Consider the following 24,587-nt stretch of genomic DNA (forward strand, 5'->3'; position numbering starts at 1 on the left):
ACAACAATCTCATCCTCCCACCAAACCCCCAAACAGCAACCCGCATGTTAACATAAACAAATGACAAAAAGGAATCAGGAATCACCCATAGTCATCATTAACACACACAGCCCCCCTCCCCCCAACCCTCACAACCACTCCCCCGCCTAATGTTTGATGTTATCCAATTCTTGAAAGTGCAGAATGAAAAATACCCATGACTTGTAGAACCCCTCCATCCTTCCCCTCAGTTCAAACTTAACCTTCTCAAGAGACAAGAATTCCAACAGGTCCCCCCGCCACGCCAGGGCACAGGGTGGAGAGGTTGCTCTCCATCCCAACAGGATCCGCCTTCGGGCAATCAACGAGGCGAAGGCTACAACATCTGCCTCCGTACCTGTTTCCAGCCCCGGCCGGTCCGACACCCCGAATATGGCCTCCCGAGGGCCCGGGTCCAGTTTCACGTGCACCACTTTAGAGATTACCCTAAAAACCTCCTTCCAGTAATCCTCCAGCTTTGGACAGGACCAAAACATATGAACATGATTTGCCCCCTCCCCCCGGCAACGTTCACACACGTCTTCTACCCCCTAGATCTAATCAAGTTTAAGATGTTTAAAGGAGTGAGTTGCGCAGATGCAGAAAATTTATTTCCTCTGTGGATGAATCAAGGTAAAGGGACATATTCTTACAGCCGAGTATTCAGGAGAGAAATCAGTATAACCAACAATAAGGTGAATCAATCACAGAATTCGTAGCTACTTCGAAGAAATTAGCTGAATACTGCCAAATTGGAGATGTTCTGAATGACACCAGAAGAGACCGACTAGTGTGTGATTAAGAAGTGAAGCCATTCAGAAAAGGCTGTTAACAGAAAACAACATAAACCTAAAGAATGCCTTTGGATAAGCGAAGGTGGCATTACTAAAATCAGAAGTCCTGACACACTTTGATCCAAAATTATCATTGCAACTGGCTTGTGACGCATCATCATATGGAGTGGTTTCTCGCATTAAGCTCAAAAGTGAAGGGAAGCCATTGGAATTTGGATGAAGATCCTTGAGCAAAGCAGAAATGAATTATGCACAGATACAGAAGGAAACTCGAGGCATCATTTTCGAAATCAAACATTTTTACCAGTATCTATATGGATGGAAATTGACTTTGCTAACTGATCATCAACTACTGACAATGATACTGGGCCGCAGACCAGTATTCCATCTCTAACAGCGAGCTGGATGCAGAGATGGACCCTCCTGTTGTCCGCACATATATATGCGATAAAATATCGTAAATCAAATCTCCATGGAAACTCTAGATTACCTTTATCTCACGAGTCGTCAATGAATATTTCGAGTGGCAATATTTTCTACTTCGCAGTAGCCAATAACATCCTGTAACCAGGATAAGTTAAGAAAAGTACCTGAGACTTCTGGTTGCGGCGATGCGGAGCTAAGCCGCACGTTTCGGCAGCTCCCACGACAACGGACTTTCGGGCTCTCCAGAGGAGACCCAACGGAGCTTTTTCCGATTTAATCCCGGTGGGAAGGTGCAGTGAGGTCCCCCCTCATAATATATGGCAGAGATCAGCGGTGGAACGACGAGGAAAGAGGCCCTGGAGCAGAGACCAAAACGAGGGGCAAGATGGCGGAGGGCGGAGAGCGAGCAGCGTGGGGGCCAGACCAGCAGGAGTTCCTCAAACGATGTGTGGAGGAGCTGAAAAAGGAGGTGCTGGCGCCAATGCTGTTGGCAATCGAGGGGCTGAAGGAGACCCAGAAGACCCAGGCGGTGGAGCTTTGTGAGGTGAATGATAAAGTGAATACCAACGAGGACGAGATCCTGGGCCTGGCGGTAAAAATGGAGGCGCACGAGGCGGTGCACAGGAGGTGGGCCGAGAGAATTGAAGTCCCGGAGAACAGGTCGAGGAGGAAAAATCTCCGGATTCTGGGTCTTCCCGAAGGAGTGGAGGGAGCTGATGCCGGGACGTACGTGAGTACGATGTTCCATTCGCTGATGGGTGCGGAGGCCTCTCCGACCCCCCTGGAGCTGGAAGGGGCTCACCGGGTCCTGGCGAGGAGACCCAAGGCTGATGAGCCGCCAAGGGCGATAGTTGCAAGGTTCCATCGCTTCGCGGACAAAGAAAGTGTGCTGAGATGGGCCAAGAAGGTGCGGAGCAGTAGATGGGAGAACGCGGTGATCCGAGTATACCAGGATTGGAGCGCAGAGGTGGCAAAGAGGAGAGCTGGCTTCAACCGGGCCAAGGCGGTGCTGCATAAAAAAAGTCAGGTTCGGCATGCTGCAGCCTGCGCGACTGTGGGTCACTTATCAGGACCGACACCATTATTTTGAAACGCCAGAAGAGGCTTGGACCTTTATTCAGACGGGAAAAACTGGACTCGAACTGAGGGAATGTGGTTGTATATGGGGTTGTAAATATGGGTAAAGAATATTTCATGGGAGGGATGATGGATGGGGATGTGGGTAGAGTTCTGGTTAAAATTCCTAAAATTTCCTTTTTTCTTTTCTGTAGACAAAATGATGATGATGGGGAATGTGGGCGTCGGTGCTGGAGGGAGGTGAGACTCGGGGATGAGGGAGCTGGGATAATGGCCGCTACAGGAGCTGCACCATAGGGGGCGGGGCTGGTTCAGGAAAGCGCAGGCTTTTTCCCGCGCCAAAAGGGGGGGGGGGGGGGGTGGAGGAAGGTAAGGAGGAGGAGAGACTCCCACACGGGGGAGATCAACGGGAAGGCGGGGGAAGCCGGGGTCAGCAGAAGTCAGCTGACTCACGGAAGTAATATGGGGGGAGCAAAAGAGCTAGATGTGGATCTAGCGAGTGGGGGGGGGGGGGGGATTCTAGGGTTGCTGCTGCACTGTCCGAGGGGGAACTGAAAATGGAAGAGGTGGTCGGGGCGGGGGTTCCCCGCCTGGGGGACTGGAGGGTGCGGGAGGCGCGAGCACGGGACTGGCCTAAGATAGGAGATGAGATGGCTAGTCGGCGGTGGGGTGGGGTGGGGTGGGGGGGGGGGGGGGGGGGTAGGTAACCCCACAATCCAGCTGATTACGTGGAATGTGAGAGGCCTAAATGGGCCGGTTAAGAGGGCCCGAGTGTTCGCGCACCTAAAGGGACTGAAGGCAGACGTGGTCATGCTTCAGGAGACACATCTGAAGGTGGCAGATCAGGTCAGGTTAAGGAAGGGATGGGTGGGACAGGTGTTCCATTCGGGACTGGATGCGAAGAATAGAGGGGTGGCAATACTGGTGGGAAAGGGGGTGTCGTTTGAGGCCAAGAAGATAGTAGCGGACAAGGGAGGCCGATACGTGATGGTGAGCGGTAGGTTGCAGGGGACGGAGGTGGTACTGGTGAATGTATATGCCCCAAACTGGGACGATGCTGGATTCATGAAACGGATGTTGGGGCGTATCCCGGACCTGGAGGTAGGGAGTTTGATAATGGGTGGGGATTTTAACACGGTGCTGGACCCAGCATTAGATCGTTCCAGATCTAGGACGGGGAAGAGGCCGGCTGCGGCCAAGGTGCTTAGGGGGTTTATGGATCAGATAGGGGAGTAGATCCGTGGAGATTTGCCAGGCCTTTGGCCAGAGAATTTTCTTCTTTCTCACACGTACATAAGTCCTACTCCCGGATAGATTTTCTTGTTCTGGGCAGGGCATTGATCCCGAAAGTGGGATCAATTTCAGACCATGCCCCGCACTGGGTGGAGTTGGAGCTGGGGGAGGAGAGGGACCAACGGCCGTTGTGGAGGTTGGATGTGGGACTGCTGGCAGACGAGGAAGTGTGCGGGAGGGTGCGGGGATATATTGAAAGGTATCTGGAGGCTAACTACAACAGGGAGGTGCAGGTGGGAGTAGTATGGGAGGCGCTGAAGGCGGTGGTCAGGGGAGAGTTCATCTCCATCAGGGCTCACAGGGTGAAGAGAGAGGGCAGGGAAAGGGAGAGGTTAGTGGGGGAGATTTTAAGGGTGGACAGGAGCTATGCAGAGGCTCCGGATGAGGGACTACTCAGGGAGAGACGAAGTCTCCAGACGGAGTTCGACCTGTTGACCACAGGGAAGGCAGAGGCACAGTGGAGGAAGGCACAGGGGGCGATATATGAATATGGGGAGAAGGCGAGCCGGATGTTGGCACACTAGCTCCGTAAGAGGATGGCAGTGAGGGAAATAGGTGGAGTCAAAGATGGCAGGGGAACTACTGTGCGGAGTGCAGGGAAAGTGAATGAGGCTTTTAAGGCCTTTTACGAGGAACTGTATAGGTCCCAGCCCCCAGGGGGAAAAGAGGGATGTGGCGATTCTTGGATCAGTTGAGGTTCCCAAGGGTGGAGATACAGGAGGTGGCTGGTTTGGGGGTGCCAATTGGGGTGGAGGAGCTGGTTAAAGGACTGGGGAGCATGCAGGCAGGGAAGGCCCCGGGGCCGGATGGGTTCCCGGTGGAGTTCTACAGGAAGTATGTAGTCCTGTTAGCCCCGTTGCTGGTAAGGATCTTCAATGAATCAAGGGAGGGGAGGGAACCTGCCCCTGACAATGTCGGAGGCGAGGATCTCTTTGATCTTGAAGCGGGATAAGGACCCACTGCAATGTGGGTTGTATAGACCAATCTCGCTCCTTAATGTAGATGCTAAGTTGCTGGCAAAAATGTTGGCCATGAGGATTGAGGACTGTGTCCCGGGGATGATTCACGAGGACCAGACGGGATTCGTAAAGGGTAGGCAGTTAAATACTAATGTGCGAAGGCTCCTAAATGTGATAATGATGCCATCGGTGGAGGGAGAAGCGGAGATAGTGACAGCCATTGACGCAGAGAAGGCCTTCAATCGGGTAGAGTGGGAGTATCTCTGGGAAGTGTTGAGGAGGTTTGGGTTCGGGGGAGGGTTTATCAGTTGGGTTAAGCTCCTGTATAAAGCCCCGGTGGCGAGTGTGGTCACGAACCGGCGGAGGTCGGAGTATTTCCGGCTGTCGAGACTCTCAGAAGATGATAGTGATTTTTACTCATTTTTACTTTTATTACCTTTTCAAATTGTGTGTGTGTGGGGGGGGGGGGGAAACTGAAGTGACATCACAGAAAAGCTGTGACCTGAGTGGCTGGTTGGGAATCTACACTAAATTAAAAAAATTAAGCATTGGTAATTAATTAAACATAATTATTTAATTATAATTTAGAGGGGTATCTAAGCCAGAGATCAGAGAGTACTATATTTAGCTTTCACATTTATAGTAGAAATCTAGTGCTAGGAAACAGATAGTTAACAGTAACTTAAAATTTTAAAAAAAAAAACTTTTAATTTTAATTTACTAATTAATTGACGCAATTTCAGTTAGAGGGGTGCAGTGCTCTGACTGTGAGATGTGGCAGGTCCGGGAGGCTTCCAGCGTCCCGGATGGCTTCATCTGCAGAAAGTGCACCCAACTGGAGCTCCTCACAGACCGCATGGTTCGGTTGGAGCAGCAATTGGATGCACTTAAAGCATGCAGGTGGCGGAAAACGTCATAGATCGCAGTTATATAAATGTGACCACCAGAAAGGGCAGGCAGTCAGTGCAGGAATCCCCTGTGGTTGTCGCCCTCTCGAACTGGTATACCCCTTTGGATACTGTCAGGGGGGATAGCCTATCAGGGGAAAACAGCAGCAGCCAGAGCAGTGGCACCACGGCTGGCTCTGATGTTCAGAAGGGAGGGTCAAAGCGCAGAAGAGCAATAGTAATAGGGGACTCTATAGTCAGGGGCACAGATAGGCGCTTCTGTGGACGTGAAAGAGACTCCAGGATGGTATGTTGCCTCCCTGGTGCCAGGGTCCAGGATGTCTCCGAACGGGTAGAGGGCATCCTGAAGGGAGAGGGCAAATAGGCAGAGGTCGTTGTACATATTGGTACTAACGATATAGGCAGGAAGGGGCATGAGGTCCTGCAGCAGGAGTTCAGGGAGCTAGGCAGAAAGTTAAAAGACAGGACCTCTGGGGTTGTAATCTCAGGATTACTCCCTGTGCCACGTGCCAGTGAGGCTAGAAATAGGAAGATAGAGCAACTAAACACATGGCTAAACAGCTGGTGTAGGAGGAAGGGTTTCCGTTATCTGGACCACTGGGAACTCTTCCGGGGCAGGTGTGACCTATATAAGAAGGACGGGTTGCATCTAAACTGGAGAGGCATAAATATCCTGGATGCGAGGTTTGCTAGTGTCACACGGGAGGGTTTAAACTAGTATGGCAGGGGGGTGGGCACGGGAGCAATAGGTCAGAAGGTGAGAGCATTGAGGGAGAACTAGGGAATAGGGACAGTGGGGCTCTGAGGCACAGCAGCCAGGGAGAAGTTGCTGAACACAGCGGGTCTGGTGGCCTGAAGTGCATATGTTTTAATGCAAGAAGTATTACGGGTAAGGCAGATGAACTTAGAGCTTGGATTAGTACTTGGAACTATGATGTTGTTGCCATTACAGAGACCTGGTTGAGGGAAGGGCAGGATTGGCAGCTAAACGTTCCAGGATTTAGATGTTTCAGGCGGGATAGAGGGGGATGTAAAAGGGGTGGCGGAGTTGCGCTACTGGTTAGGGAGGATATCACAGCTGTACTACGGGAGGACACCTCAGAGGGCAGTGTGGCTATATGGGTAGAGATCAGGAATAAGAAGGGTGCAGTCACAATGTTGGGGGTTTACTACAGGCCTCCCAACAGCCAGCGGGAGGTAGAGGAGCAGATAGGTAGACAGATTTTGGAAAAGAGTAAAAACAACAGGGTTGTGGTGATGGAAGACTTCAACTTCCCCAATATTGACTGGGACTCACTTAGTGCCAGGGGCTTAGACGGGGCAGAGTTTGTAAGGAGCATCCAGGAGGGCTTCTTAAAACAATATGTAGACAGTCCAACTAGGGAAGGGGCGGTACTGGACCTGGTATTGGGGAATGATCCCGGCCAGGTGGTAGAATTTCAGTAGGAGAGCATTTCGGGAACAGTGACCACAATTCAGTAAGTTTTAAAGTGCTGGTGGACAAGGATAAGAGTGGTCCTAGGTGGAATATGCTAAATTGGGGGAAGGCTAATTATAACAATATTAGGTGAGAACTGAAGAACATAGATTGGGGGCGGATGTTTGAGGGCAAATCAACATCTGACATGTGGGAGCCTTTCAAGTGTCAGTTGAAAGGAATTCAGGATCGGCATGTTCCTGTGAGGAAGAAGGATAAATACGGCAATTTTCGGGAACCTTGGATAACGAGAGATATTGTAGGCCTCGTCAAAAAAAAAAAGGAGGCATTTACAGGGCTAAAAGGCTGGGAACAGACGAAGCCTGTGTGGAATATAAGGAAAGTAGGAAGGAACTTAAGCAAGGAGTCAGGAGGGCTAAAAGGGGTCACGAAAAGCCATTGGCAAATAGGGTTAGGGAAAATCCCAAGGCTTTTTACACGTACGTAAAAAGCAAGAGGGTAGCCAGGGAAAGGGTTGGCCCACTGAAGGATAGGCAAGGGAATCTATGTGTGGAGCCAGAGGAAATGGGCGAGGTATTAAATGAATACTTTGCATCAGTATTTACCAAAGAGAAGGAATCGGTAGACGTTGAGTCTGGAGAAGGATGTGTAGATAGCCTGGGTCACATTGAGATCCAAAAAGACGAGGTGTTGGGCGTCTTAAAAAATATTAAGGTAGATAAGTCCCCAGGGCCTGATGGGATCTACCCCAGAATACTGAAGGAGGCTGGAGAGGAAATTGCTGAGGCCTTGACAGAAATCTTTGGATCCTCACTGTCTTCAGGTGATGTCCTGGAGCACTGGAGAATAGCCAATGTTGTTCCTCTGTTTAAGAAGGGTAGCAAGGATAATCCAGGGAACTACAGGCTGGTGGGCTTTACTTCAGTGGTAGGGAAATTACTGGAGAGAATTCTTCGAGACAGGATCTGCTCCCATTTGGAAGCAAATGGACGTATTAGTGAGAGGCAGCATGGTTTTGCGAAGGGGAGGTCGTGTCTCACTAACTTGATAGAGTTTTTCGAGGAAGTCACAAAGATGATTGATGCCGGTAGGGCAGTGGATGTTGTCTATATGGACTTCAGTAAGGCCTTTGACAAGGTCCCTCATGGTAGACTAGTACAAAAGGTGAAGTCCCACGGGATCAGGGGTGAGCTGGCAAGGTGGATACAGAACTGGCTAGGTCATTGCATGGCAGAGAGTAGCAATGGAAGGATGCTTTTCTAATTGGAGGGCTGTGACCAGTGGTGTTCCGCTGGGACCTTTGCTGTTTGTAGTATATATAAATGATTTGGAGGAAAATGTAACTGGTCTGATTAGTAAGTTTGCAGACGACACAAAGGTTGGTGGAATTGCGGATAGCGATGAGGACTGTCAGAGGATACAGCAGGATTTAGATTGTTTGGAGACTTGGGCGGAGAGATGGCAGATGGAGTTTAATCCGGACAAATGTGAGGTAATGCATTTTGGAAGGTCTAATGCAGGTAGGGAATATACAGTGAATGGTAGAACTCTCAAGAGTATTGAAAGTCAGAGAGATCTAGGAGCACAGGTCACTTAAATTTAGTGTACTGTTTTAGTGTACTGTGAGCAATTTAGAATACTGTGAGCAATTTTGGGCCCCACACCTCAGGAAGGACATACTGGCACTGGAGCGGGTCCAGCGGAGATTCACACGGATGATCCCAGGAATGGTAGGCCTAACATACGATGAACGTCTGAGGATCCTGGGATTATATTCATTGGAGTTTAGGAGGTTGAGGGGAGATCTAATAGAAACTTACAAGATAATGAATGGCTTAGATAGGGTGGATGTAGGGAAGTTGTTTCCATTAACAGGGGAGACTAGGACCCGGGGGCACAGCCTTAGAATAAAAGGGAGTCACTTTAGAACAGAGATGAGGAGAAATTTCTTCAGCCAGAGAGTGGTGGGTCTGTGGAATTCATTGCCACAGAGGGCGGTGGAGGCCGGGACGTTGAGTGTCTTTAAGACAGAAGTTGATAAATTCTTGATTTCTCGAGGAATTAAGGGCTATGGAGAGAGAGCGGGTAAATGGAGTTGAAATCAGCCATGATTGAATGGTGGAGTGGACTCGATGGGCCGAATGGCCTTACTTCCACTCCTATGTCTTATGGTCTTATGGAAAGGGGCAACACAGGTGGAGAAGGTAGTCAAGAAGGCATACCGCATGCTTGCCTTCCTTGGCCGGGGCATTGAGTTTAAGAATTGGCAAGTCATGTTGCAGCTGTATAGAACCTTAGTTAGGCCACACTTGGAGTATAGTGTTCAATTCTGGTCGCCACACTACCAGAAGGATGTGGAGGCTTTAGAGAGGGTGCAGAAGAGATTTACCAGAATGTTGCCTGGTATGGAGGGCATTAGCTATGAGGAGCGGTTGAATAAACTCTGTTTGTTCTCACTGGAACGACGGAGGTTGAGGGGCGACCTGATAGAGGTCTACAAAATTATGAGGGGCATAGACATAGTGGATAGTCAGAGGCTTTTCCCCAGGGTAGAGGAGTCAATTACTAGGGGGCATAGGTTTAAGGTGAGAGGGGCAAGGTTTAGAGTAGATGTACGAGGCATGTTTTTTTACACAGAGGGTAGTGGGTGCCTGGAACTCGTTACCAGAGGAGGTGGTGAAAGCAGGGACGATAGTGACATTTAAGGGGCATCTTGACAAATACATGAATAGGATGGGAATAGAGGGATACGGACCCAGGAAGTGTAGAAGATTGTAGTTTAGTCGGGCAACATGGTCGGCACGGGCTTGGAGGGCCGAAGGGCCTGTTCCTGTGCTGTACATTTCTTTGTGCTTTGTATCGAGGGATGAGGCAGGGGTGCCCCCTGTCCCCTCTGCTGTTCGCATTAGCAATTGAACCTTTGGCCATGGCGTTAAGGGAGTCGGGGAAATGGAAGGGGGTGGTTCGAGGGGGAGAGGAACATCGAGTGTCGCTGTACGCAGACGACCTGTTGTTGTATGTGACGGATCCAGTGGAGGGGATGGTTGAGGTAATGCAGATCCTACGCGAGTTTGGAGACTTTTCGGGCTATAAGCTCAATGTGGGAAAGAGTGAGCTCTTTGTGATCCACCCGGGGGACCAGGGAACAGGGATAGACGACCTACCGTTGAGGAGGGCGGAAAGGAACTTTTGATACTTGGGGATTCAGGTAGCTAGGAGCTGGGGGGCACTGCACAAACTTAATTTGTCGCGGTTGGTGGAACAGATGGAGGAGGATTTTAAAAGGCGGGACATGTTGCCACTCTCGTTGGCGGGTAGGGTACAGTCGGTTAAAATGGTGGTCCTCCCGAGATTTCTTTTTGTATTCCAATGCCTCCCAATTGTGATCACTAAGGTCTTTTTTAAGAGGGTAAGCAGGAGCATTACGGGATTTGTGTGGGCGAGTAAGACCCCGCGGGTAAGGAGGGGGTTCTTGGAGCGTAGCAGAGATAGAGAAGGGTTTGCATTGCCGAATTTGGGTGGTTATTATTGGGCAGCCAACGTGGCAATGATCCGTAAGTGGGTGATGGAGGGAGAGGGCGCAGCGTGGAAGAGGTTGGAGATGGCGTCCTTCAAAGGAACGAGCCTGAGGGCGCTGGTGACGGCACCGCTGCCGCTCTCGCCGACAAGGTATACCACGAGCTCGGTGGTGGTGGCAACGCTAAAGATCTGGGGGCAGTGGAGACGGCACAGGGGTGCGACGGGAGCCTCGGTGTGGTCCCCGATCAGAGACAACCATCGGTTTGTCCCAGGAAGGATGGACGGGGGATTTCAGAGCTGGCATCGGGTAGGGATTAGAAGAATGGGGGACCTGTTCATTGACGGGACGTTTGCGAGCTTAGGGGCGCTGGAGGAGAAGTTTGGGCTACCCCCGGGATACGCTTTCAGGTACATGCAAGTGAGGGCGTTTGTGAGGCGGCAGGTGAGGGAATTTCCGCTACTCCCGGCACAGGGGATTCAAGACAAGGTGATTTTGGGCGTATGGGTCGGGGAGGGCAAGGTGCCGGCGATATACCAGGAGATGAAAGAAGAGGTGGAGGCTTTGGTAGAGGAGCTGAAGGGTAAATGGGAGGAGGAGTTGGGGGAGGAGATTGAGGAGGGGCTATGGGCTGACACCCTAAGTAGGGTTAATTCCTCTTCCTCGTGTGCCAGGCTTAGCCTGATACAATTTAAGGTGGTTCATAGAGCGCATATGACGGGGGCGAGGCTGAGCAGGTTCTTTGGGTGGAGGACAGGTGTGGAAGGTGCTCAGGAAGTCCGGCGAACCATGTCCATATGTTTTGGTCATGCCCGGCACTGGAGGGGTTATGGAGGGGAGTTGCGGGAACAGTATCTAAGGTGGTGAAAGTCCGGGTCAAGCCAAGCTGGGGGCTAACACTATTTGGAGTAGTGGATGAGCCGGGAGTGCAGGAGGCGAAAGAGGCCGGCATTCTGGCCTTTGTGCCCCTAGTAGCCCGGCAAAGGAACTTGCTAATGTGGAAGGAGGCGAAGCCCCCCAGCGTGGAGGCCTGGATAAATGATATGGCAGGGTTTATCAAGTTGGAGAGGATTAAGTTTGCTTTGAGAGGGTCTGCGCAGGAGTTCTACAGACGGTGGCAACCGTTCCTAGACCATCTCGCAGAGCGTTAGATGAAGGTCGCACAGCAGCAACAGCAACACAGGAGCGGGGGGAGAGAGGGGGGGACATCGTTCGTGGGGGTGGGGGGGGAGGGGCGGAGGAGAGGGGAGGGAGGGGGGGAAGGGGGGTTTCTCTGGGGAGCATTTGAGCAAGAAAACACATGAATGATCCGGAAACTGACATGTACGGGAAGAATCCAATGTACAAAGTTTTGTATCTTATTAACTTGCCATGTTCATGTCTTGCCGCGCAAGTTCTTTTTATTTTCTTTGTTACCGGGGGGGGCGGGGGGGTGGTTTGTTTGTAAGGTGGGAAATATTGTTATTAAAAAATTCTTAATAAAAACATATTTTTTTTTAAAAAAAGAAAAGTACCTGAAATTATCTAGTACTGTCCCACATTATGGACATGGTTCTTTGTGGCAAGGCCGTGGGAAGCCACTCAAACTATCCGAACAGACTGGTTCCCCTGGGGAATGAGGGCCATCATTCCAACATTGTTAAGTGAACGTGTCCTAACCCAACTTCATGAAGGTCACTGTGGGATAGTGAGGATGAAGGAAATAGCCAGAAGCTATTTTTGGTGGCCAGGGCTCAATAGCAAAATCGAGGAAACGGCAAGAATGTGTTTGACTTGTGCAAGGGTTTGAAAGCTGCCACCACGAGCGCTATTACATCCATGGGAATGGTCAGAAGGGCCATGACAAAAAAGCTCATATTGATTATGCCAGACTATTCGAAGGATGAATGTTTCTCATTGTGGTAGATGCACACTAGAAATAGCCTGAAGTCACCATTATGAAGACCATGTCCTCGGAGAGAACAATGGAAAGGTTGCGTGAAATTCTTGCAAGACTCGGTTACCCTGAACAACTTGTTAGTGACAATGGGCCACAGTTCATTTCGCAAGAGGTCACACGTTATCTAGAGGAGAACCGAATCCAAAACATCTGATCCGCTCCTTATCTTCCTGCCACAAATAGGCCAGCTGAAGGGTATATTCAGACAATGAGGTATTCATTGAAGGTAACGCATGAGCAAGGATCATTGGGAAAATGACAAAGCCAATTCCTGCTGACAGACAGGAATCCAATAACAAAGTCCTTTCGAAACCGGAGGTTTTCTGCCATCAAAGGCATTAGATGCTGTGGGACAACCGGGGCTTTCATGCCCAAGGCCGGTAGACTTTTTATAGGTAAGGGTATTAAGGAATATGAAATAGAATTGAACTTGAAGCTCATTTCAACCAAGATCTTAACTGAAAGTCAGAACAGGTCCAATAGTTGAGTGGTGTTTTCATCATCCTATGTTCCTAACCAGGTCTCCGCTGATTTACACCTCCCCCTTTCAATTTACACATTCCTTGCCATTTTCCCCTTCTGCCTAATTTAAACTTGTGCTCCAGCCAATGGGTTTATATCCACCTACCCAGTGCCCAGTTGAAAAGAATTGAGGGTAAAATCAGGTGGGATTTGTTATGGGCCAGGGTTTAGAAAACTCCAAAGTATATTATGGGGTGCACCTGGCCTACAACCGTTTATTGATTTTGGTTACGATGAGGACAAGAGCCTGCCTTTCAGGTGTTATTCAACAAAGTTCTTAAGCACTTTTAATCAAAAAACAATGTTTATTCTAAGAATTTAGTTAACATTTTTATAAACACAGTCAGAATTATTATCAACTACAAACATGAAGATCCTACACAGCTGCAGTAATCTATCTATCAACCTTAATAAATTCCCCATTAACTGTTCCAATTCAATAACAAAATCCAAGTCAAACCAGAAACCCCTTTTCAAGGGCGTGGCCCAGCACACTGCATTCTCACTGGTATGAGACTTGTTATTGATACTCTGTTCCCCTTTTCAAACTGCAGGTTTGAATTCCTTCCAGCAAGTAATTATCTATTTTAAGTTATCAAGCAGTCTGGAAACAGATTTAAAATGAAGATAAACACTTCTTTCAACCTGTGCAGTTCAAACCAGTCCACACTCGAAACAAAAGTAAAACTCACAGAGCCACAGCCACCCACACAATGACATCACTGAAGCCATGTGATAAAACAAAAACATTTCTTAAAGGGACACTCACATGACAGGTTGTAAATCAGGGTTCCAGACCGAACTTTTGTTGTTTGTGTCGGTTCAGTTTGGTTGAGATTTTACAATGTGTCTGTTAAGTTATTTGTGAGCGGGTGGGTCCATGCAGATGTTGAGACCTTCTTAAAATAACTGACTGAAGTGTTTTTCTTTAGCTCCAGGTTTATATCCGGACCTGCAGGAACTGGGGGACTATATGGGCCTGGACCTGAACAGTGAGGATGTTAAACAAAACATGGCCCTGGTGCCTGTCTCAGAATCTGGAGTAAGCATCCAATGGAATTGCGTGAATGCAATGAGCTCAGAAAATCCCTCCCACCCTCTCTGTTATCCACAAGCTCTGGTCTTTTTCCAGTGATGTTAAGAGAAAAGATTCATTCAAGCCTTCAGAAATGTACAATTAGAATCTGTCTTTAATCTGTTGTCAACCATGGCTCAATAAGTAGCACTCTCACTGCTGTCAGGTAGTTAAGGAACTCTAAATCCAGACACTTGAGCACTTAACCCGGGCTTACTGAGGGAATGTTGCATAGTTGGAGGTTGTCTTTAGCTTTAAACCGAGGCATCATTTGACCTCTCGGGGACATGAAAGATCCCGTGGCACTATTTCAAAGATGGCCACAGGAGCTCTCCCTAGTGTCATTGCTCAACCAACATCACTGAAGCATTTTCTCTAGTATTGTCACAGTGCTTTCTATAGGAGCTTGCTGTGCACACGTTGGCTTCTGCTGCATGATTGGCCCTGAGCCGGTCACATGGTCAGTGGAGCCCGCCGCCTTAAAAGGGCTACGCTACCAAAGCTTCTACCTTGCAACAATGAATACACTTCAAATGGTTAAGATGCCAGACAGCAGTACAACGATTCTGAGAGTATAGCTGTTAAATTAACCATGCTTGATTATTCAAAAAAAACCTCCACCAACGCACTGGTGGATTTAAGGGAAGGGAACCTGCAAATCCTTAACCCACATTGTCCAACATGTGGCTCTAGTCTCAAGCAATGTAGTTAATTTTTGAGTAGAACTTGCTTCGCAATAACCTGCTCACTGGCACTCCGTTTGAGTGCTGCCGGGGTCACTCAGCTGCTGACCTCATTACCGCCTTGGCTGTCCTTGACATCAAGGCAGCATTTGATCGAGAATGGCAACAAGTTGTTCTAGCAAAACTGGAGTCAATGTGAATCATGAGGAAAGCCCTCTGCTGGTCAGGCTCATATCTGGCACAAAGGAAGCTGGTTGACCTCCAACAACCAGTCATCTTCCTTTGTGCCAGGTATGACTCCAATCAGCAGAGAATTTTCCCCCTGATTTCTATTGACTCCAGTTTTGTTCGGGCTCCTTGATGCTGATCACTGATGGAATGGCTCCCGTAATTAGTAACCATAACAAATATTACCGTGATGCTTGCATTGAAAATCGCTACTCTTGATGATGTGTCATTAATTCAGTGTCACCAGCTTTGAACCTTTCAGTTCAAGGTTCAGGGACAGTTGGTAGACATTTGCTAACCTCGGTCTCCTATTCAGTTTGTTTTTGTGTCTCACTCCATAGCAAGCCGCCAGCATTCAGTCAGCCATGAATACCATGCTGGCCCCAGTGACTGGAAACAATCTGGGACTTCACCGAGCAGAGATCAAAGCTGGCATACGTGAAGTGATTCTCTGCAAGGACCAAGATGGAAAGGTTGGACTTCGCCTGCGTGCAATCGACAAAGTAAGTAAATGAGACACAAATGTGTCCCAAGGTCATGTTGTCGAACTGACAGCACTGAAGGAGGTCCTTCAATCCATTGAACCTGGGTCAGCTCTATGAAAGAGCTATCCAATTAATTCCACTGCTGTATCCTTTCTCACAGCCCTGCAAATATCACCTTTTCAATATGAAATTATCTACTCGTTCCCAATTTTGAATAAATTAATTCATAGAATCATAGAATTTACAGTGCAGAAGGAGCCATTCGGCCCATCGAGTCTGCACCGGCTCTTGGAACGAACACCCTACTTAAGCCCACACCCCCACCTTATCCCCGTAACCCAACAAACCCTAACCTTTTGGACACTAAAGGACAATTTAGCATGGCCAATCCACCTAACCTGCACATCTTTGGAGCGTGGGAGGAAACCGGAGCACCCGGAGGAAACCCACACAGACACGGGGAGAACGTGCAGACTCCACAGTCACCCGAGGTCGGAATCGAACCGGGTCCCTGACACTGTGAGGCAGCAGTGCTAACTATTGTGCCACCCAGAATATTCCTAAAGATCACCCTGTGCGGTGATACATTGGATGGGTTATAGACCATAAGGTCATAAGATGTAGGAGCCATTCGGCCCATCGCATCTTCTCTGCCATTCAATGAGTTCATGGCTGATCTGATCTGATAATCCTCAACTCCACTTTCCCACGTTACCCCCATAACCCTCGATTCCCTGACTGATTAAAAATCTGTCTGTCTCAGCCTTGAACATTCTTAACGACCCAGCCTTCTCTGGGATATAGAATATTCCAGATGTGCCTTGTATAGTTTTAGTTGGAATTAATTCAGCCACTCGCCTCATTACAACATCCGAGATTTCCCTCTGTTTTGGTTTTCCAATTTGTTTGCCGAATCTCTGTACGTGGGATTGCAGGTTAGCCTGTTCTGTTTACTCTCCGTTCCAGTCCGGAGAGGTTGTATGGTCTGCTTTTATTAACCCGTGTTAATTGCAGCTTGCTTTTGACTGAGGAGTTGGTCAATCGTAAAGCTATATGTTCAAATCACACCCCAGATATTTAAACATATAATCTCCGAAACACAGGCCGGGATTCTCCATCTCGTGAAGCAGAAATCGCAAATCACAATCAGACGAAGAATCAGGGGCAAAATTCTCCCCAAACGGCGCGATGTCACCCGACTAGCGCCCAAAACGGCGCCAATCAGACGGGCATCGCGCCGCCCCAAAGGTGCGGAATGCTCCGCATCTTTGGGGGCTGAGCCCCAACATTGAGGGGCTAGGCCGACGCCGGAGAAATTTCCGCCCCGCCAGCTGGCGGAAACGGTCTTTGTTGCCCCGCCAGCTGGCGCGGAAATGACATCTCGGGGCGGCGCATGCGCGGGAGCGTCAGCGGCCGCTGACAGTTTCCCACGCATGAGCAATGGAGGGAGTCTCTTCCGCCTCCGCCATGGTGGAGACCGTGGCGGAGGCGGAAGGGAAAGAGTGCCCCCACGGCACAGGCCCGCCCGCGGATCGGTGGGCCCCGATCGCGGGCCAGGCCTCCGTGGGGGCACCCCCCCGGGGCCAGATCGCCCCGCGTCCCCCCCAGGACCCCGGAGCCGGCCCACGCCGCCTTGTCCCGCCGGTCAAAAGGTGGTTTAATCCACGCCGGCGGGGCAGGCAATTTATTGGCGGGACTTCGGCCCATCCGGGCCGGAGAATCGAGCGGGGGGGCCCGCCTACCGGCGCGGCCCGATTCCCACCCCCGCCCAATCTCCGGTACCGGAGACTTCGGCAACCGGCGGGGGTGGGATTCACGGCAGCCCCCGGCGATTCTCCAACCCGGCGGGGGGTCGGAGAATGACGCCCCAGGTGTCTGGCCGGAATTGGGGTGAATTTCCCCCGCCCTTCTGATTCTCTTGGCCGGGAATGATGGGGACAAGGATTACTACAGGTATCACCAAACGTATACCTGACATAGTGGACCTTGCGATGGGCCAAAGTCCATCCGAGAGCCACCCCCCCCCCACCCACAATGCACAGCCTGTCCACTCCTCCCCGACCAGATCTCCCTCCACCCCCTCCACAGAGGCCCTCCCAAAACAGGAGACCCCCTCCGCATGGGCTCTCTCTAAACAGTGACAACCCTCTAACTAGAGAACCCTCCCCCCCCCCCTCCGAGACTCTCTAACTAGGACCCCCCCCAAGGACACTCTAACTAGGGAACTCCCCCCTCCCACCAAGGGACCCTAACTAGGGAACTCCCTAAATAGGGAGACCCCCAGGGTCCCTCTAAATAGAAGGACCCTGAAACTAGAGGAAATTCCCCCATGGATCCCCTAACTAAAGGGACCCCCCTCCCCTGGGACACCCCCCCCCCCCTCACCCTCACAGAGCCCCGGTCTGGAAACTAGAGCAGTCCAGACAGGGGCAGTGAAAAAAGCTACTGTTGTAACACTCACCTGGAATTATCACATGCCCATTTCTGGAAAAAGAAAAGCAGTGACTTGTGTTGAAAATCCCTCAGACCCTTTAGCTGCAAGCCATTCATTAATTTCTCATGGTGGGCTGTGATTCACAGCTTCCACAAAACAATTGTGAGCCTTGCTTCATTTATCTTCCTTCATGGATGAGTAACTCCTTAAGTGCTGGAATGACAATGTTTACAAACATCAAAGAGTGTTAAGTGCACTCCAATCACTCCCTTCACACTTGAGTGATTTTTAAATGCTGAACTAGAAATTGACAGCACTTAACTCTCTTTGAAGTGGTTGATGTTTGTAAACATTGTGGTTACAGCACTTCAGAGTTATGCATGAATTTGCATGGCGAGAAATAATGAATTGTTCCAATTCGCCTCCAGCAGGAGAACATTGTCTCCCAAACGGAGACTCCCAGCCACTGTCTTTCGGAGGATACACTAAGCTGAGATCTTGTGTGGCCTCTCATGGATGTAAAAGATTCCTTGACACTGTCTGAAGAAGAGCAGTAGAGTCCTCCCTGCTGTCCTGGTGAATTTCTTTCTTTCAAGCAACATCACTAAAAAATTGATGAATAGATCTTGAAATAGAAAAATAGATTTATTATCACACTGTTGTCTGTGTATCTCTGCTGTGTGTTAATTGGCAGCTGCGTTTCCTACAATGCAACCCTTCAAAAGGTATATAATTGGCAGTATAGGGAAGGTCTGAAGTGATGAAAAGTGCTATATAAACGTAAGTTTGTTTGTTCTTTTTCTCTTTTATTTTTCCTTTTTTCCTTTTCTTCCTCACACATTACATTCTCGTTCTTTTTTAGGGGATATTTGTCCAGTTGGTCCAGGTCAACTCCCCCTCTTCTCTGGTTGGGCTGCGGTTTGGAGACCAGATCCTGCAGCTGGACGGCAAGACCTGTGCAGGCTGGAGCACCGACAAAGCACATAAGGCGCTGAAGCTTGCCCCACAGGACAATATCTCAGTCATTGTCCGTGACCGGTCAGTATCTCCGGGTCTGGTCGCGCTGTCAGGGAGGTGGCGCAGGGGGGTGGGGTGGGGGTAGGGTTTTCCTTCGTTAAGTACATATCCTCAATGACTATGATTTGTAAGCATTAATTTATTTTTAGATTCGATTTGGAGACTTTTCCCATTAGATAATTTTGAGGTTAAAATTTGCTCAATTTTAGGAATTGCTGAAACACTCGACTATATTGTTACTTTCCTGATGTATCTTTGTGACCGTGAGCTGAACCTCATAACCCATACCCTCTTCACCATAATGAAAAGACTACTTCCACCTCTGTAATATCCTCCATCTCCACCCCTTCCTCAGTTCATTTGCTGTTGAAATTCCTCATCTGTGTTTTCATTAGCTCCAGATTTAACCATTCTAATATTCTCCTGGCTGCCTTCCTATCCTCAGGGCTGTGTATCCTCACTCAAACCAAGTCCTGTTCATCCACCACCCCTGGACTCACTGATCGATACCAGCTCCCAGTCCAGCAGTTCCTCTGTGGTCTTGCTCCCTCCCCAATCTCTGTAACCTCCTCCAGCCCTACAACCCTCCCAGACATCTGTGCTCCTCATCCAGTCCATGGATTGCCTGACAGAGCTCTGCCACGCAATTGATGGGCTCAATGACTTTCTTCTGTTCTGCAATGACTCGCTGTGCTGTAGCAACTCTATTTCTCTATCCCCCACTTCCTTCGACCTGCCTCAGCTTGTTTTTGGCCTTTAGCTCCAGAGCACCCTCTCAAACCTCTTCAACTCTTTACCTCTCTGAGGCAGGGTTAGCTAAGAACATGGAGAATATGACTTTAAGGTACAAACCAGCCATGATCTAATTGTATAATAGAACTGGCTCAAGTGGCTGAATAGGATTGGTTAATTAATAGGAAGCAAAGAGTGGGAATTAATGGTTGTTTCTCTGGTTGACGATCAGTGGCTCGTGGTGTCCCTCAGGGATCAGTGTTGGGCCCACAATTGTCCACAATTTACATAGATGATTTGGAGTGGGGACCAAGGGCAATGTGTCCAAGTTTGCAGATGACACTAAGATGAGTGGTAAAGCAAAAAGTGCAGAGGATACTGGAAGTCTGCAGAAGGATTTGGATAGTTTAAGTGAATGGGCTAGGGTCTGGCAGATGGAATATAATGTTGACAAATGTGCGGTTATCCATTTTGGTAGGAATAACAGCAAAAGAGATTATTTTTTAAATGATAAAATATTAAAACATGCTGCTGTGCAGAGGGACCTGGGTGTCCTTGTGCATGAGTCACAAAAAGTTGGTTTACAGGTGATTAAGAAGGCAATAGAGTTTTGTCCTTCATTGCTAGAGGGATGGAGTTTAAGACTAGGGAGGTTATGCTGCAATTGTATAAGGTGTTAATGAGGCCACACCTGGAATATTGTGTTCAGTTTTGGTCTCCTTACTTGAGAAAGGACGTACTGGCGCTGGAGGGTGTGCAGAGGAGGTTCACTAGGTTAATCCCAGAGCTGAAGAGGTTGGATTACGAGGAGAGGTTGAGTAGACTGGGACTGTACTCGTTGGAATTTAGAAGGATGCGGGGGGATCTTATTGAAACATATAAAATTATGAAGGGAATAGATAGGATAGATCCGGGCAGGTTGTTTCCACTGGCATGTGAAAGCAGAACTAGGGGGCACAGCCTCAAAATAAGGGGAAGTAGATTTAGGACTAAGTTTAGGAGGAACTACTTTACCCAAAGGGTTGTAAATCTATGGAATTCCTTGCCCAGTGAAGCAGTTGAGGCTCCTTCATTAAATGTGTTCAAGGTAAAGATAGATAGTTTTTTGAGGAATAAAGGGTTATGGTGTTCGGGCGGGAAAGTGGAGACGAGTCCACAAAAGATCAGCAATGATCTCATTGAATGGTGGAGCAGGCTCGAAGGGCCAGGCGGCCTACTCCTGCTCCTAGTTCTTACGTTCCTGTTGCTAAGCCTCGTTAGCTTCAGGTTGTTTGAATTCAGTCCTAAGTTTTTTTGAGTTGCACTCCCATCTCATGTTGCCTCGAGTGCAATGTACTTGGGACAAATACTTTGGGTCTGCAGTTCCCATAGGTCACCACCAGTAGGGTTTTGCTCACCTCATGTCTGGGTCTGTTGTAGATAAATTGATTGAGACTTAATTGCTGTGATTCAATTCCTGTGATTCACAGAAGTAGTGATAATTGTAAATAATCCATGTTGGCATTGTTGGATATTAGAAATAAGGTTTATATTTAAATTAGTTTCATTTAGTGTTTCTGGGGAAGGAAGTATTCAAACTTTAGTTAGATTCATGTTAAACAAAGATGTTTGCATGTATGGGAAGTTTTGGATTAATTTCAAACTGTCTCTATTGTGCCGAGAGAGTTTATGACATGAAAAGTAAACAAGAGGTTGGAGAAAGAATGAGCTGTTTCTTAGCAACCAGGGGCACCTTAAAGAAGAAAGACCTTTTGAGGGAAGTTTAACTGAACGCAGAGCAGAAGGAGCCAAAAACAGAAAAGCCATACAATGGAATAATGTGCAAGAAGACAGCTAGTTATAAAATCCAGGGAATGAAAAGAAAAGTTCCAGGAAAACTGAAGTTAAGGGGACAAAGGAACTGGACACAGAACAAAATGACGCTGGTAATTTTGTGATGGGAGACCAGGAAATAGCTGAGGAACTGAATAAGTACTTTGCGTCAGTCTTCATAGTAGAAGACATGAGTAATATCCCAACAATTCCGGAGAGTCAGGGGGCAGAGTTGAATATGGTAGCCATCACAAAGGAGAAAGTGCTAGAGAAACAAAGAGGTCTAAAAATTGATAAATCCCCGGGCCCAGATGGGCTACATCCTAGAGTTCTAAAGGAGATAGCAGAAGAAATAGTGGCGGCGTTGGTTATGATCTTTCAAAAGTCACTGGAGTCAGGGAAAGTCCCAGAGGATTGGAAAATCGCTGTTGTAACCCCCCTGTTCAAGAAGGGAACAAGGAAAAAGATGGAAAATTATAGGCCAATTAGCCTAACCTCGGTTGTTGGCAAGATTCTAGAATCCATTGTTAAGGATGAGATTTCGAAATTCTTGGAAGTGCAGGGTCGGATTAGGACAAGTCAGCATGGATTTAGTAAGGGGAGGTCGTGCCTGACAAACCTGTTAGAGTCCTTTGAAGAGATAACAAATAGGTTAGACCAAGGAGAGCCAATGGATGTTATCTATCTTGACTTCCAAAAGGCCTTTGATAAGGTGCCTCACGGGAGACTGCTGAGTAAAATAAGGGCCCATGGTATTCGAGGCAAGGTACTAACATGGATTGACGATTGGCTGTCAGGCAGAAGGCAGAGAGTTGGGATAAAAGGTTCTTTTTCGGAATGGCAACCGGTGATGAGTGGTGTCCCGCAGGGTTCAGTGTTGGGGCCACAGCTGTTCTCTTTATATATTAACGATCTAGATGACGGGACTGGGGGCATTCTGGCTAAGTTTGCCGATGATACAAAGATAGGTGGAGGGGCAGGTAGTATGGAGGAGGTGGGGAGGCTGCAGAAAGATTTAGACAGTTTAGGAGAGTGGTCCAAGAAATGGCTGATGAAATTCAACGTGGGCAAGTGCGAAGTCTTGCACTTTGGAAAAAAGAATAGAGGCATGGACTATTTTCTAAACGGTGACAAAATTCATAATGCTGAAGTGCAAAGGGACTTGGGAGTCCTAGTCCAGGATTCTCTAAAGGTAAACTTGCAGTTTGTCCGTAATTAAGAAAGCAAATGCAATGTTGTCATTCATCTCAAGAAGCTTGGAATATAAAAGCAGGGATGTACTTCTGAAGCTTTATAAAGCATTAGTTAGGCCCCATTTAGAATACTGTGAGCAATTTTGGGCCCCACACCTCAGGAAGGACATACTGGCACTGGAGCGGGCCCAGTGGAGATTCTCACAGATGATCCCAGGAATGGTAGGCCTAACATACGATGAACGTCTGAGGATCCTGGGATTATATTCATTGGAGTTTAGCAGGTTGAGGGGAGATCTAATAGAAACTTACAAGATAATTAATGGCTTAGATAGGGTGGATGTAGGGAAGTTGTTTCCATTAGCAGGGGAGACTAGGACCCGGGGGCTCAGCCTTAGAATAAAAGGGAGTCACTTTCGAACAGAGATGAGGAGAAATTTCTTCAGCCAGAGAGTGGTGGGTCTGTGGAATTCATTGCCACAGAGGGCGGTGGAGGCCGGGACGTTGAGTGTCTTTAAGACAGAAATTGATAAATTCTTGATTTCTCAAGGAATTAAGGGCTATGGAGAGAGAGCGGGTAAATGGAGTTGAAATCAGCCATGATTGAATGGTGGAGTGGACTCGATGGGTCGAATGGCCTTACTTCCACTCCTATGGTCTTAATACTGTTAATTGAAGTTAAAGACGGAGCTGAAAAGTGCAGACCTGATTAAGTTGGCTTGAGAGAAGTCAGAGATCTGAAGTAATCCTAAGGTTGGTGACCAAGTCTATGAAACAATGGTAGTCTAATGGTGCTGAGTACCTGAGAGATTGTGTGGAAGCTTAAAGGCACATGGCAATTCAAGACAGAGGAATATTGAAAGGGGAGTTGGAAATCCTGGACGTGGATCCTTGCTGAAAACAGCTGAGAGAAAGCATTATGTGGAAGAAGATTCTAAAGCATGTATTTTCAAGAGGGTTTTTTGGAAACACTCTTGTAGGAACTGGAGTCCAGTGAGGCCAGTTGCCTCAAAGTGTATTAATCATCTGAGGAGATTTGTGGAGAAATCCACAGGCGTTCGACTGGGTGGCATCTGCCACTTGGTTTTAGAATGGGATATATCTGACCACAGTTAGCCTGTTGGCTTACAGCGACTGTATATTCACCGATAACATTACAGCATAAGTTATACTTAGTGACCTGTGTTATTGGATGTGAAGCAGTATTGTATTGTATTATAGTCAAACTTCTCATGTTTTAATAATTTATTTTGTTGTTAGAAACTAGTTGACATTTCTGTTCATCCACATTTTCTTTAAAAAAAAAGGGTAAAAATTAGTCTTTCGAGCCAGTGTTACATTCTGGAACCTTCCCATCCCCTCGTAACATCAACTGGGATCGCAACACAGGATGGTAGAAGATGAGTTAGATGGATACTGTCTTTTTATTTATTTATTTATTTTAAATTTAGAGTACCCAACTATTTATTTATTTTTTCTAATTAAGGTGCAATTTAGCGTGGCCAACGCATCTAACCAGCACACCTTTGGATTGTGGGGGTGAAACCCACAGAGACACGGGGAGAATGTGCAAACTCCGCACGGACAGTGACCCAGGGCCGGGATTCGAACCTGGGTCCTCAGCACCGTAATCTCAGTGCTAACCACTGCGCCAACGTGCTGCCCTGATACTGTCTTTTTATAACAAGTAATTTCTATGGCCAATGGGATTGTCATTCTTTCCACACTCTTTGTAAATCCAGATTTTTCTATTGTTTATTGGATTTTTTTCTTTCTCTCTCTCCTCCAAGGCCATTCCAGAGAACGATCACAATGCATAAGGACAGTGCTGGCCATGTCGGGTTCATATATAAACGTGGAAAAATCACCTCCATTGTGAAAGATAGTTCAGCAGCCAGGAATGGACTGCTAACTGACCATAATATCTGTGAAATCAATGGACAGAACATCATTGGACTGAAGGTGAGGGACAGTCTACAAAGGTCGAATAATTTCACTAATCCCTCTTTACCCACAACCTGTAACAATCTCCATAGT

General features: G+C 48.1%; 1 protein-coding gene across 1 annotated transcript in view; it reads left to right on the forward strand.

Moving 5' to 3' along the window:
• LOC140428631 (syntenin-1-like) overlaps nt 1-24,587 on the forward strand; it is a 47,099-nt gene that overhangs the window by 11,302 nt on the left and 11,210 nt on the right. The window contains exons 4-7 of the mRNA XM_072515295.1: nt 13,824-13,933; nt 15,219-15,380; nt 18,659-18,834; nt 24,341-24,512. Coding sequence (XP_072371396.1) covers nt 13,824-13,933; nt 15,219-15,380; nt 18,659-18,834; nt 24,341-24,512 — 620 coding nt within the window. The remainder of the gene's footprint in view (nt 1-13,823; nt 13,934-15,218; nt 15,381-18,658; nt 18,835-24,340; nt 24,513-24,587) is intronic.

The sequence above is a fragment of the Scyliorhinus torazame genome, chromosome 8 (assembly GCF_047496885.1).
Source record: "Scyliorhinus torazame isolate Kashiwa2021f chromosome 8, sScyTor2.1, whole genome shotgun sequence".
In the NCBI taxonomy this organism is placed as follows: domain Eukaryota; kingdom Metazoa; phylum Chordata; class Chondrichthyes; order Carcharhiniformes; family Scyliorhinidae; genus Scyliorhinus; species Scyliorhinus torazame.